This window comes from Catharus ustulatus, chromosome 1, assembly GCF_009819885.2.
Source record: "Catharus ustulatus isolate bCatUst1 chromosome 1, bCatUst1.pri.v2, whole genome shotgun sequence".
Lineage (NCBI taxonomy): Eukaryota > Metazoa > Chordata > Aves > Passeriformes > Turdidae > Catharus > Catharus ustulatus.
The window spans coordinates 49,467,034-49,482,092 of NC_046221.1; the positions used below are offsets into that span (position 1 = coordinate 49,467,034).

The window sequence follows — 15,059 nt, forward strand, 5'->3', positions numbered from 1 at the left end:
CTTCGAGTCTCACATGACAGCTGAAAAAGTATTGGGAGTTAAAATGGCTGTTTGTTAGTAAGTCTTCAAAATAAATGAACTCTGTTCTTAAAGTCCTGGAATCTTTAAAGCTATTTATGAAAAAAACGCAATCTGTGATGGGAAGGGTGCGGTCTGAGAAATGGTAGGTGCATGTCATCTGCCCCTTGTCCTTCCCTCTCCTTTTCTTCTGTGAGTTCTGGAAAGTACAGTAATTTCACGAGTATAAGGTGCACGCTTTTGACTAAAATTTTGGTCCAAACCCAGAAGTAGTGTGCACCTTATGGACGAAGTTTAGAAATTTTCCAACCTGGAAGTGCGAGCCTGCGGCAGCACCGAGCGGGGACCACCTGGCCCTGGCGGCAGCACCGGGCCGGGGTGAACCTGGCAGCGGCGGGGCAGCGCGGGCTGAGGCGAGCCCGGCGGCAGCACTGAGCGGGGCCTCTCAGCCCCAAGCCAAGCCAGTAAACCCCACAAAAGCACGATTCTGTTACTAATTCATTACTTTGTTGTGTGTGGCGCAGCTCCTTGCTGCAAAAAACATTCCTTATAGTCCGATGCGCCTTATATATGGATAAAGTTCGGAAATTTGCCGACAACCGGAAGTGCGTCTTGTAATCCGGTGCGCCTTATAGTCGTGAATATACTGTATTTAAAGATAATACACTAAAATCTTCTGGCTCCTTGGACAGTTACAAGGAGCAAAAGGAGGGAAGAGGTAAGGAGTAACTTAAAACCCAACAAAACCAACCAAAACAAGCAAAAAACCCCCCAACACCCTGCCACAAACCAAAACAAAAGCTTTTTGGCTTCAGTTTGTTTAACTTGTTTTTTCTTCTTCACTTTCAGGCATGATGTGTCAAATGACTTTGAAATAGATATAGAAGTTTACAGTTGGGTATGTGTAAATTCCTGTCAATAGGAGGTCTAAGGGAGAATGATATACTGTGCTTTCTTAATACCTTCTTGCCTTACAGGTGCAGAGAAAAGAAGTTACAAGCACTGATAAAAGGAAAAAGATAAATAAATCTAAGGTAAATGGAACTTGAAAATCAGTATGCAATATTTCAACAGAAGGTGCACTAGGAGAACTGTTTGGCTAAGACTATCTGTTGCTTGCTTTTACTTCCTTCTGCCATGAACAGAACATCTGCCATGACAGATGGATTATGGAGACCTACAGCAATTAGTAGATTGGACCTGCAGCACTTGAAATATATTGGTGGGGAAGAAGTCTTACTAGTTCTGCAAAATGCTATGCAGATCTCTATTTATTAGGTCTAGGGCCTGTGATAGTGATTTAATTTTCTCCACTTCAGTTAAACTATGCCAGTCAATCTGCCCTACCCTGGAGGAGTTTGATTTGTCTTAAAATTTTTATTGATCAACTAAAAACTCCTCTTTCTCTCCAGTATAAGTATTAGCACTAGACGCTTACTTTTTAAAACAAACATTGTTTTAATAAGGGAGTGCATATTAAGTGTTTGTGCTTTATTAAGGATATGTAACCCTGAACAAGCCTTTCTGGAGGTGGTTTGGGGATTTTTTGTGGTGGTTTGTTTATTTTGGGTTGGTTTTGGGGGTCTGTGTGTATTTTTTCTTCTTTTCATTCCATTAGAGCACACAGTGAATTAATGGCTTCAGGTCTGATTTCCTCCAAGACAAGATATCTGTCACTTGGTAAAAACAAGAAACTTGAGTGTCTTTCAAAACAGTTAGAATGAGTGCTTAAGTCCTGTGTCTACCAGCAGAAATAGGAAATTTCTTTATTCTTTGATTTGGCACAGTGAAAGCCTCCCACAGTGAAAGCTTCCTCCTATTCTCTAATAAAAGTTTCAAGTCCCAGGGTTTGCTTCTTTCCTGTGCAGTAGTTTAAAGGAATTTTTACTTGAAACTGAATGATTTTGTGCTGCTGTAGGTAAGTTGTTGATATGAGGATATATGGGTTTGCCAATGGCATCCTATATCTGCTTTTTGACAAGCTGCTTAGACTTGTCTTTCAGCTTCAATAAGAGTACGTAATTCCAGTTTGTGTTTAATATACAGTCTCACACTTGGAGATATTAATTTGAAAATAATTATGTATAACAGCAGTATATTCAACATGTCTGTAATTTGTTAATTCTTACCTTTAGTTAAACAAATGTAACTTTGAAATCCCATTACATAGGTAAAAGGGCCTACTAAGATTGTTTTCCACAAATATACTAATCGTTCCAAGTTAATGCATGCTTTAACTTTTCTGTAGTAAATATTTTGTTGATATGTAGCACTTCTTCCACTGAGATGTATTGTCCAGTCAAAACCCAAGACTTATTCATAGTAATGAGTACCCATTCAAAATTTGAGATAAGCTTTCTGTAGTTTCACTATCTAGTTTTTATGCAAATATGATGGACAAATTCAGTAACAAATGCATGTGTCTTCTTGTCATCTTTTGTAGGTTATTACTCCAAAGAGATTATTAACATCTATTACTTCAGTAAGTATGAATGTAATATTGTAACAAGATCTGACATGACTCCTTTCAAAGGCCATGTTCTCACACAGATTAAGGCTGTACCCGTGATAGGTTCTATCTGTCCCTTACTTAACACTCTATAAATTGTCAAGTTTTCTGCCAATTTTTTCTGTCAACAGCTCAAGAAACAGCTCTGTTACATATGTAATGCTGGAAATATGCAGTTACTACAAATTTATTTGCTTTCTTTTGATTTTTTTTTTCTATTTGGGTTTTTTCATGTAATTCAAATCTAATTTCTTTTTACCTTAGCTTTGTCTTCTGTAGAAACTGTCAAAAGTACTTTTTCACTAAGCTTTTATTTCTCTCTCTTCCTAGAAAAGCAGCCTTCTTAGTCCAGGTAAGTAAAGTCTAAACATCTTATGCCAGGGTGATTAATCTACACTTGCTGTCAAAACTACTATATCAATAAATAATACTTGTAATAGATGACAATTTGTGAGTAAGAAACATTAAATTTTCCAGCCCAGAAACTGGCCCTGTGCTTATTATCTGAGTTACCTTCTGTTAAACATAATTATATTTTTACAAAAGCAAAACGAAAATCTGGTATCAGGTACCCATGGTTTACATTTTTTTTCTTGAAAGTATGAATTCTAAGTAATTTAATGATTTTTAAAGTAGAGAACTAGAGTCTGCTGTCAAAGTAATACAGAATAATTTGAAAATATGAACAGATCCTGGAATATTGCTTGTGTGTAGTGTTTTGTATATATATTAAAAACATGTATAAGCTTGTTTATATATTTCTGACTCTTGACAGGGAAAAACAGCATCTCTAAGTGTTTTTTTAAAGTGGATAAAAGTGTTATACACATCTCTAACTGAAGTATGAGATCCTTGAGCTAACTTTAGCAGAAATTGCAGCAATAAGGAACTCATGAACTAAATCTGGAATTTGTCATGCTATTGCAACTTGTAAAATTCTTGAGCTACAGTGTATTTCTCTTGATGTAAGTGCAAAGGAAAAGTGTATAAATTCTGGAAGACAGCAGTGTGTTGCTTGAGAGAAGGTTAAGAGATTGAAAAATCATGTTCCTTCTGCAAGGTGTGTGTGCTTTGTTGTGTGCCCTAGCATGTTCTCCATCCCCCTGAGACTTAAAATGCTTTGTTTTCTCTTTTGTGGATGCTTTCAAAGCTTGTTTCTGAAAGAAAAGATCTGCTGAGGAGGAATGGTGTGTATAAAGATTCTCTCTGAATGTGCTGCTGGTCTGCACTGTAAAGAGCACTTCTGGAGTACTGGGCATGCATACAGTAGTGCAAATAAAGTACTTTATTTAAGCCTTGCAGCATCCTGATTGTGTATTTTGTTATGACTTCACTTTAACTCTTCTCCACAGCCATGGCCAGTCCAGCTGGCCCAAATGCCATACGTAGTACGAATTTCATCCTTGTTGGATCCCACAAGTTATCACTGTCTTCTGTAGGAAATACCAAATTTGCACTGGACAAGGTAATGGAAATTATTGGTTCCTAATCCAAAGGTAATTGCATACTACTAGAAAAATTAGTTTGAGTTTGCTTTTCAGGTGAAAGTACCATCCTGGAAATGAAACATATATATAGGTTTATAGATACGTTATTTATATAATTATGCAAAAAAATTAATAATTGTTACTTACATATGATTTCCTATTAATTAAATGTAATCTTGAGATAAGCAGGGAGACTGGCATTACTATGCCAGATGCTCTCTCATTTCTGTACCTCAATGCAAGGTATGGTTATGCAAAGATAATGAAGGAATTTGATTACTGACTTGCTTTCACTGACAAAAAATTGATGGATGCAGTTGGCATCTCTATATGTGGTCTTTATATTGTTGCTCCTACTCTTGCAGTTATCACTGAAGAAGGCATTAAGCATGTTCTAATGATAATGAAGTATTTGAATTTTTCTGCACTTAAAAATTGCCATTTGTATTTAGGAGTATGAGCTTTTCCCTTTCATATCCCGATTAAATTTGTAGAAGCAAATTGTCTTAATTTTTTGGAGAGCTGTTATTAAGTTTTATGTCATTACTTCCTTGTCTAAACATGTTTATTGGCTTTTGCTATGAGAAAATTTAAAAATACATTCCTACATTCATTATAATATCTAACCTTGTAATATCTAATACCTAAAACCTATTTTAATAGGTGTTTTTACCAGCAACTATCCTAAGTTAGTTTAAATTACAGTAATTTCATGACTAAAAGGTGCACCCTTTTGATGAAAGTTTTGGCCTGAACCCCGAAGTGTACCTTATAGTCCGGTGCGCCTTATATATGGAGAAAGTTCGGAAATTTGCAAACCTGGAAGTGTGAGCTGCGAGCCGTGGGAAGAAGGTGGCAAACCTGTGGCAGCTGGGTGGAGGCAGGGCTGCAGCCAGCAACTGCATGGGGGGAGCCGGCGGCAGATCCTTGCTGCAAAAAAAAAAAAGTGTGCCTAATAGTCCGGTATGCCTTCTATATGGGCAAAAGTTCGGAAATTTGCCAACACCCGGAAGTGCGCCTTGTAATCCAGTGCGCCTTAGAGTCGTGAAATTACTGTAATTAAAATCACAGCTTTAGCTGCCCAACCAGCAGCATTATAATTTTTTTTTTTGTTTTTGGTTAAACAAGTCTTATTGTGATGCTAGTATTATTGCAATTACAGCTTCTGATGAGAGATGAGAAAACAAGAACTAGCTGTGTTTGTGTATAAGCCTTAAAACAAAATATTCCAATAATCCCAACTTGCATTTTGGAAGATTTACTTTTTATAGGTAGAAGTAGATTCCTTTACTGAAACAGCTGGCAGAACTTAAAGGTTAAATTTCACTATTGTTACTATGTGAATTTCAGAAGTAGTGGCTTTGGTTCTTCAGCATAAATATTCCTCTTAACCAGAACTATGCTATATAGAACAATACTATACCAAAACTATGTAGAAATCTTTGTGTATAGCTTCCTGATTGGAGACCCCTTGTTCTTGGAGTTAATGGGGATCAGCTTTTGCATTGTATTCAGCAGTTTAAGCTTGGACTTCATTGGTTTACATTGTATGACAAGACACTGGAGTGGACTAGTGAAATATAGCAGAAGCACAATGTTGAAAAAGAATTCCAGGGAAACTATCACTTCGTTAATTTTTTGGAGATGCAGTCTTACAGATACCTGGCAAAAAGGGCAGTTCTTATTCATGCCTTGTTCGGGGTTTTTTTTTTAAATAACTACCTCAGTAAAATTTCGGTTTTGACTTGGCCTATGACTATACCAAACAACTGCTTTTTAACTTGCTTCATGCATTTCTAATATGGAACAAACTAATGCCACAGTATTTTTTTTTGAGTGTCATTTTTTTTACTTATGTACTGTTAAAATTCAGGGTATAAAGGACCAAAATATACTCATGTATAACTGTATCCTTTTTCTTCTAGATCATAACTTTACACTAACTGCATTTAGTATGTTTCTTTTTTCCCTAGACAAATTTTGAAGGAGGGCGGGGGGAAAGAACTGTTGGGCTATATGTTCCAGGACTAGGTTGCTATGATCTTTTAGTTTAAAATTTAAAATAGTAAACTCCTTCCCAGTGAATGTTGATAATTTGTCTGGCCTTTTTGGGGCTTTTTTTTAAATTATTCTTCTGAAAAAATGCTTATAAAGATTTACTAACTAAACACAAGATGTTAGAACCTTTTAAGATTTGCATAATTCTACCCCTTGTCTTTCACAATAAGCATGCTGCTAGAACTCAATTATTTAGGTTGCCTAGGGTTTTTCCTTAACTAGCATGTTTCTCTTGTTTTCCTAGATCATTAGAGGAGGGTGTTTCTTGCTTCAGAACAAGTCGATGTGTTTCTTAATGATTTCTAGTCAGGAGATTTGAGCCAGCTTCTTGATGAACTACACAGAACTTAGAATCAGCTGCTGTGCTGATAAAAGAAGCAGAGAAAAAATGTCTGGCAGCCTAAATGTTGGTTGAACTCAACTTGCTGCTGAAGAAAATTAAAATCTCTCGGGACTTAAATAATCTTGCTTTTTATTTTAACCTTCTTCTGACAAGACATATCAAAACATTTGGTTTTTTTTTAACCAAAAAGTTTTGAAAATACTAACATGTCAAAAAAGAGATCCCTATTTGTTCACAAATGTTCACAAAAATATTTTGCTTGGTTATATGTTTTTGACTTTAGAAATTAAGTTAATTGATATCCTAAACAGAAATAATTTGTCTTTAACCTATGAAAATATCTTTATCTAGTTAATAATTTGAGTCCTGCAGAAGAAAGTGTTTTAGATGAATTTTCATGTTTTCTCTCAAAATTAAGCAAGTGATAATTTTAGTACCTATCATCCTATTTTTAATCAAAACTCTCCTAAGAAACTAGTTTTTCAAATTCTTGTGTTGAGACCCTTTACAAGTAATCTTTTGTGAGAGTGAGTTGTGTTCCTATGGCAAATACCTGAATGTCGACACCAGAATGCAAAAGATCTAGTTTTTCATCTAGCTGGATATTTGTCAAACTACAGTAATTTCACGATTGCAAGCCACACCTAATTATAAACCGCGCTCCCAGGTGTCGGCAACTTTTCGTTCTTTGGCCATATATAAACCGCACAAGATTATAAACTGTAATTTTGTTTGCAGCAAGGACCCATGTGCAACAAAGTAACGAATTAGTAACAATCACGTGATCGCGGGTTTTACTGGCAGGTGCCCAATTTGCAAACATTTTTCACGGATCGGGGTAGCCTTTAAACACAGCCTAAAAACTAAAAAAAATACAGAGAAAAATCACTCACTTTTATTAAACCTGCTGGCTCTGCTCTTGCCCAGTTGAGGGGAGGGTGCGGCCCAGGGGGGCGAGCGCAGTGGGGCCAGGCAGGCTGGGGGCCTCGGGCTGTCAGAGGCAGTGCTACAGGCGGGAAAGTTTCCTGGCGAGCGACAGAGCCCCCTGAGCGCTGCGCCAGCCCGCCCTGGCACCAGGCGGGCCCTGCTGCTTACCGGCTGGGCTGGTGCCCTGCCCCAGATGCTGTGTGGCAGAGGGCAGGAGCGTGGAGCCGGGGCCCCGCTGGTGTCAGGGGCTGCGAGCCTGGCGGGAGCCGCTTGGGGGGACCCTGCGGGCAGAGGTGCTGCCGCCCGGCCGCTGCCCGGGGCCAGGGAGCGCCGCTGCTGCCCCACTGCTCGGGACTGGGGAGTGCTGCCGCTGCCCAGGGCCAGGCGGGTTCTGGCTCAGCTCGGGTCTGATGTGGGCTTGCACTTCCGGGTTGGGAAATTTCCGAATTTGTTCATATATTAGCTTCTTCTGAGTGTAAGTTGCACTTCCAGGTTGGGACCAAAATTTTAGTCAGAATGGTGCGGCTTATAATAATGAAATTACTGTACTTTCTTTCAGACACCTTTAACCCTTTGAAAGAGATATATTACACTCGAACACAGTGTTTTCTCATTATGTGTGCAGGAGGGTGTTTTGAGACTTGCTTTAGTATTTAGTACTGGTGTTGCAGGCTCTGTAAAACTGTGTTATTTTTTAATATCTCTTTGCTTTGCCTGTCACAGATATTCACAGTTATTAAATTTCATGAATTAGATTCTTCTTTTATGACGTAAAACTTAAAGGGGATGCAAAACTCATAGACTTGAAGTGGGGAATGACCAAACATCCTTGAGGCCCTCATTCAGAAATGGGTTTTGCAGTGCTTTATTAGGGTTATATTCCTATTCCCTGGTGTAGCATGTAGGGTTATACTTGTCTTTGCTGATAAGTTGCATTAGTCCTGGATTTTTAATTTTTGTTACATGGAATTGTTTTTTGTTTCTCAAGTGGTCATGCAGACTCCTACCTAATAGTAGAATTTTTCTGTGTTATACTATTCCTGTTGAGTACAGGAGCAAACTATATCTACTGTGTTAGTTGAATAGATCTAACATATAAAAATGACTTGATCACCTGCTAGTGTGTGTCTTATGTCTGGGAGGAAACTGAAGCAAGTCTGCAATTTGAAGGTGATCGATTTTTCTAACCACAACACTGATTTTGGTGTTCTGCAGGCACTGAGGCCCACAGATAAGCACTTTTAACTACTAAGGGTTACTACTGTTCATGTTAACTACTAGCAAAATTTAGTTCCATTTGATTGCCATTGATTCCATAGTTCTGAAAGCAATTTTGTTACTGCATATGCATGCCTGTGCCTATTCCCTGTCAAACAGTCCTTTACTTGTGTTTGACTAGCAGCATCAACCTTCCAGCAAAAACCTTCCTGGTTTTTCTACTAATACAAAAGACAAATGCTTCTAATTTTTTGTCAATGTATTTTCTTAGCAGTGTTGCATATTTAGATTGGCAATAAAATAAGGTGTGTTGAATGCTGTGCATGTCATTTGCTTGTGGAATTACAGTTTACCTCAGTTTACTTCTGAGGGAGGAAAACAAAGGGATGTGATGTCATGGGAGTAATCAAAGTAATGAGGCATTATGTGTGGAGGGATTAGAGAAAGCTCAAAGGCAGACCTTCGTTGCATGCTCTTCCTCAAAACTCTTGACTAATGAATAACTGTTTAACTGACCTCTGGTACAGTAATGAAGCTACTGTTGTGTTTGGTTTTTTTTTCTCAGTGGCAAAAGATAGGACTGGGAACCTTTTCTGTTAGAAATTGCTTAACATGTTTTTAACACCTTGAGTACCAGTTGAGAACTGTTTTCATTATTTTTCCCCTTTCTAGATTTTCTTTTTTACGGAGATTTATCTGAGAAGGCACTACTACATCAGTCTCTGCCAAAAATGCTTATGGTATCAAAGTACCATTCCTGTTTAAACTCGCTTTACTATTTTCCAAACAACTTGGTGTCCAACTGAGGCAGAAGCTTCAAAGGTGTGGACTGGTGCTTTCTATTGTTTCTAACCATGCTTGAAGAGCCTGTTTTTATAGCTAGAGTGCATGTGTGTATATATGAACAAACTAATAAATAATTCTTGGAAAGCTTCTAAATTAATTTGAAACCAAAAGTGATTATTACGGTCTTGTTGAGTCTGACTGCTTCTTTCTAGCTGAAGGTCCTAAGAACAAGACAGTGCCAACATCTTGGTGCAACTGGCTTGCTTGAACTGGTAAGACTTAGCTGAGAGGTGTCAAAATTAAATGATCGGTTTACATTTTGCAGGTTCCCTTTTTGTCTCCTTTGGAAGGTCATATATATCTGAAATTGAAATGCCAAGTGGACTCTTTGGTGGAAGAGAAAGGATTCTTGGTAAGGTATTTAATTCATTCACTTCAAATTCCTGCCTTGGAAGTTGCAGGTCCTATTAAATGTAAATGTAGTAATTTTTTAATGTCGCACCTATGTTTGAAGCTTAAAACTGGCTTGATTTTTATTTTTTTTAATCTCATGATGAATTGAATTAGACCACAAATGTTTCTTAGTTTATCTTCTGCAATTGTCTAAGATAAAGTTACCTTTTAAGAGTGTATCTCTCTCTAAACACCTGTTTATTTATTTTGAACTTCACCGATTTTAGCAAGAGGAGGTTAACTGATACTAGATGAGATTTTAATTTCTGTAGCAGAAAATTTTACAGGATTCTTTTTCTGTGTGTCTTATAAAAACAAAAGATTGTGTTTTTTCCACTGTGTTTATAGCCTTTTGAAATGACCAAGAAACAACAGTATTTTTTTGAGAAACATCTTGTGCAATTCTTTCTAAAACTGGACCTAGAAAATGCAGCTGATACTTGGGCCTAAGAGCTGGAACTGTTAAAATGTCCACAAGATGGCAGTAAATGTGCTATGGAAATGAAACATTAACATTTGCTGTTATTTTGGTGTTTCCAGAAATTACGATTTCTTTAGACTCTTTCCAAACACTGCTGTCTCTTCTCCCTTTCCTTAATTGAAGTTGAGCAGGTTTCATTAGATGCAAACACTTCATGTCCTTGTGGTGTTTACTGTCCCATGTTTCTGTGTACTAATTTGAGAAATATTTGCTTCTACTACACAATATGTAAAACCTGAAGAATTATGTATATATGTACTGAATTTGTTCAGAGTAAGGATTTGGAAACTCCCTGCATCATTGAATATTATAATCTGAGTTGTGAAAAGTGAGAATCACAATACACACATTAATTGGGAAAAAAGCTCTGTACAAGTTCAAGAGATATCAGGAATAGAAGTTAGATACTAAGCTCTCCATTCCAGTAATAAGGAAATGGGGCTTGAAATCCAGCATCCAATAAAAGAACTGCCAACACAAACATTCAAAAATCAATTTCTAATTTCCTTTGAACTGACTGGACTCTATTGAGTGAGGCCTCTTGAATAGCTGCATGTTTTTAAATCCTGATTTGTAAGTAAAAAATTACTCAAATATCTAATAATAATTGTTTTTTGAACAAGTTTTGTGAACCATTCATACTGCATATACTATAAATAACCCTCCTTTACCTTAAAATAATGGGAATGCTTGTCACCATCAACATGAAAATCTGGTAATTTTAAACAGCAATGATAGGTGCCTTTTATCAAAAGGCTGCAAACCTGAGAATCATCGTGTGAGCAAATTTTTTATGCAATCTGGAAAATAAATTGTCAGAGTAGAAACCTCTCAGTATAACTTTTTTTCCCTTCTCTTTCATTTAGTCCTATGAAGGGTTGCACTTACAGAATCGTTCTGGTAGAAAAATAGTCAAATACAGACCAAGCTCAAGGTACAAAGTTACCCTGTTAATTTTTTGTTTTTAAGACTATGTTTGAAGATGTCAGTGGATTTGGAGCATGGCATAGGCGGTGGTGTGTACTGTCTGGAAATTGTATCTCCTATTGGACATACCCAGATGATGAGAAACTAAAGGTAATGCTGTTTTGTAAAGCTTAAGTCTAAAGTTCTGTGGTACCCTACACAAGCAACTGTTCATTTTTAAGGACAGTAATGTTTAGACTTTAAACTAGTAAAGCATGGGATTCAAGCTCCTAAAGCTTCTTTGGGGAATAAAGAGGGCTTGTCTTCATAAAGCTGACCTAAATCAGGGCAAACTTAGAAATTGACTTCCCTGTCTAGTAGGAAAGGGGGAAAAGTGATGGAAGATCCATATTTGATTTCACCTTTAGTGTTAAGGCCTTCCATTGTGCTCATTAAATTACTAATTATTTAATTGAAATTGATTGGACTTGTACAGCATAATAAACAGGCTATCTAGTTGCCTTAAGTTTCGGACAAAATGATGACTAACACTTAATATGGTAATTAATATGGTATATTGCAGAAGCATAGTTGTAATTATAGACAATCTTATTTGAAGTCCTTGTCTTCTTGTAGCTCTGCAGTGTACTGGAACTGGTGCTTTTTAAATGGTTCTCACAGAAAACTACAGCAATTTCACACGTATAAGCCACACCATTTTGACTAAAATTTTGTTCCCAACCCGGAAGTGCAGCTTATACTCTGGAGCATCCAATATATGGATAAAGTTCTGAAATTTGCCAACCCGGAAGTGCGAACCACGGGCCAAGCCGGGCTCGCGAGTTGAGCACCTGCCAGTAAAACCCGCAATCGCACAATTGTTACAAATTCGTTACTCTGTTGCGCGGCGGGAGAAAGCCAGGGCTCCCGCCGGCAGCGCGGCATCGGGGAAAGCCGGGGCTCCCGCTGGCAGCGCAGGGGGAGCAGAGCTCGCGAATTGAGCACCTGCCAGTAAAACCCATGATCGTGTGATTGTTACAAATTGGTTACTTTGTTGCACGAGCATCCTGCTGTGAATGAAAGTGTGGCTTATAATCCGATGTGGCTTATACATGGACAAAGTACGAAAAATTGCCGATACCCAGAAGTGCGGCTTTTACTCATGAAATTACTGTAAGTTCTTGTTGGGCTAATGAGACAAATCAGAGGTTCATCTGTCACTGAAGTGTCACTTTTTGTCTCCTTAGTGTTTTCCTGCAGTGTACTAAAATATATCCAGGTTCTTTTAAAGACTGCTTTCAAGAGGGTTTTTCTTGTTCACTGAACTTATTTACCATTAAACACTTTCCTCTTTAGTGGCAGAACATTTTTTTTCCCAAACTCCATGGCAAACTCTGATTCTTTTGGGACTTTTTTGCCAATCCACATGCATGAGTTTAGTTTCTTCCCTGCTTACAGAGGAAGACCATATGCTGATAGTTGACATTGCCAAAATATATCAATGTATTTTCTTTCCTTGCCAAGAGAGAGAGAAAAATCTCTGCCTACTGTAAGACAAGATAGTAAAAAAAAATAAAAAAATAAAAAAATTAAGCCAAACAAGAAGGTGGCTCCTGTTTTGCTTTTGTCTGCAAGGAAGAAGCTTTGGTTTGTTTTCCAGATTCTGTTTTGGAAAATCTTCTAGACTTGTTTCACTATTTTTTAGAGAGAAAGTCAGATATATTTGGTGATCTACAGAAATATTAAACTTAGTAAATGTGTCCCCTCAGCTCCCCCTACTATATCTGTTCCATCGTGCGGGGATAGATGTCACTCAGAAATATCAGTATTAGGCCATGATTACTTTAAATCATGGAATGTTTTTTAAGTAAATTTCTTACAGCTGTGCATATATCACCTTTTTGTATGGAGTAACTGACTGAGGGAAGATGTGTTCACTTAAATATCATGGAAGTTGTCAGAGCATATGTTGTTCAGAATTACTCTTGATTGTTCTTGACTGATGAACTGATTTCACTTTCAGCATCCTTTGGGCCGGATAAATTTGGCTAACTGCACTAATCATCAGATAGAACCTGCCAACAGGGAGTTCTGTGCCCGTCCCAACACTTTTGAACTAATAACTGTCCGACCTCAGAGAGAAGATGACTGTGAGACTCTTGTCAGCCAATGCAGAGACACACTCTGTGTTACAAAGTGAGTACATAAAATCATGGAGATTGTGGGAGGGTATTTTACCTCATGTGATAGTTTTAGTAACGTTGGAGTTTTACAACTTTGTCATAATGATGCAAAGGTCATTTAAATGCTAAGGTTTTGGGTGGCACTAGAACTGCTTTGTTCATTTTAGTCCTAACTGCTTTCTAGAAGTGGAAATGCCAGGTATCTTGGTAGCAGGATTGTGGAATGTTTGACTTAATTTTTAACCCTGCTATTTGGGCTCCAACCCTTGTTCAGTTTGGCATTTGTTAACAGTAACTTATTGGAGGTGGAGAGTAATCCATGGGGTTCCTTGCCTTCTAGGAACTGGCTGTCTGCTGATACTAAAGAAGAGCGTAACCTTTGGATGCAAAAGCTCAACCAAGTCCTCATTGACCTTCACATGTGGCAACCTGATGCTTGCTACAAACCTACTAGAAATCTTTAAACTCAGGAAGGGAACTACTCAAGAAAAGAATTTAAATGAAAATGTAGAAGTGTTCTGGGTCACTTATGCTTTAAGTTTGAAAAAGTATTTAACATTATACAGGACTATGTTATGCAGTATTTTTCACTTAAAAGTTTAAAAACCTTTTATTTCATAATTTTGAGTATGGTAGGCAGCAATTAGCTGTTTCTGAAGTGCTAAATATATAAATAACTCCTTTTTTGGAAGTCTTCTAACTAGGTGCATTCTCTTTTTAAGCAACTAAATTATTACAGGAAATCATATTTCAGGGCAGGAAGGAGGTGCTAGCTAGTGAAAGACAAGCTTTCTTGATAGCTCAACTCCCTGAAAGAACCAAGGATGCTGCTGAAGCACAAGATTTAATGTTTAGCATTTTTTGGGATTCTTTTGTAATGTTCTTTTTTGTAATCAGGCATAAAAGTAACTAGTCAATTTTATTCTACAACACGCAGTATAAATAATTCTGCTTGTACAACATCCTTGTGGTGAGAACAAAACCATGCACAAGAGATTAATACCATTGCCATTTCTCATACAAACTAGTATGGATAAGTGCGTGGCATGTACACTGTGATTTGCAGGTGTGGAATTATATATGCCATATATTGATTGCACTTTGCTAGAAATGGAGGGTCTTGAATATTTTTTTAGGACTATTATATATTAAAAAAAAATCAAATTTAGGTTTAGGGTTGTATATGCCAATATTTCCTGGGACTTGTGGTTTTTACAAGCTAAAATTCTCCATTTGAGAACCAGGAACAGGTTAATAGGTTTTAAAAGTGCCCTTTTATTTGTTTTGTTTAATAATAAGGCTTTACAAAGCTGCTATATACCAACTAATACTCCACTGGCTGAAAGAATGGGTCTTCCTCCCCTACATAGACATATCCACAAATGCTAATCAAAAAATTACTTCATATGCATAATGAAAATGGCAACATTTCTCAGTTAAAACTTGCAGTTTTCACAGCTTTTCACTGAGCGTATTGAAACACTAGCTCATTACTTCACTAAGAATGCAGTAGTGGAAAACTTAAGATGGCTATTGCTGTTAGATATTCACACTCGAAACACTAAATTCTGTTACCTTATACTGTTTTGGTCCTACCCCTTTTGTACTTGCTTTTAGGTCTCATTTTCTTTTCTAATGTCTTTAAATATTTTTGAAATATATCTTGAGATTTATTTGATTCATTTAAAAT

General features: G+C 37.3%; 1 protein-coding gene across 1 annotated transcript in view; it reads left to right on the top strand.

Annotated features, from left to right (window-relative positions):
- Positions 1-14,885, top strand: part of LOC116992851 (anillin-like) — a 30,719-nt gene extending 15,834 nt beyond the window's left edge. The window contains 9 exon segments of the mRNA XM_033052935.1: positions 868-916; positions 996-1,052; positions 2,462-2,500; positions 2,858-2,879; positions 3,880-3,992; positions 9,672-9,758; positions 11,250-11,357; positions 13,210-13,382; positions 13,710-14,885. Of these exon segments, the coding sequence (XP_032908826.1) occupies positions 868-916; positions 996-1,052; positions 2,462-2,500; positions 2,858-2,879; positions 3,880-3,992; positions 9,672-9,758; positions 11,250-11,357; positions 13,210-13,382; positions 13,710-13,833 (772 nt within the window). The 3' untranslated portion in view covers positions 13,834-14,885.
- The last annotated feature ends 174 nt before the right edge of the window (positions 14,886-15,059 follow it).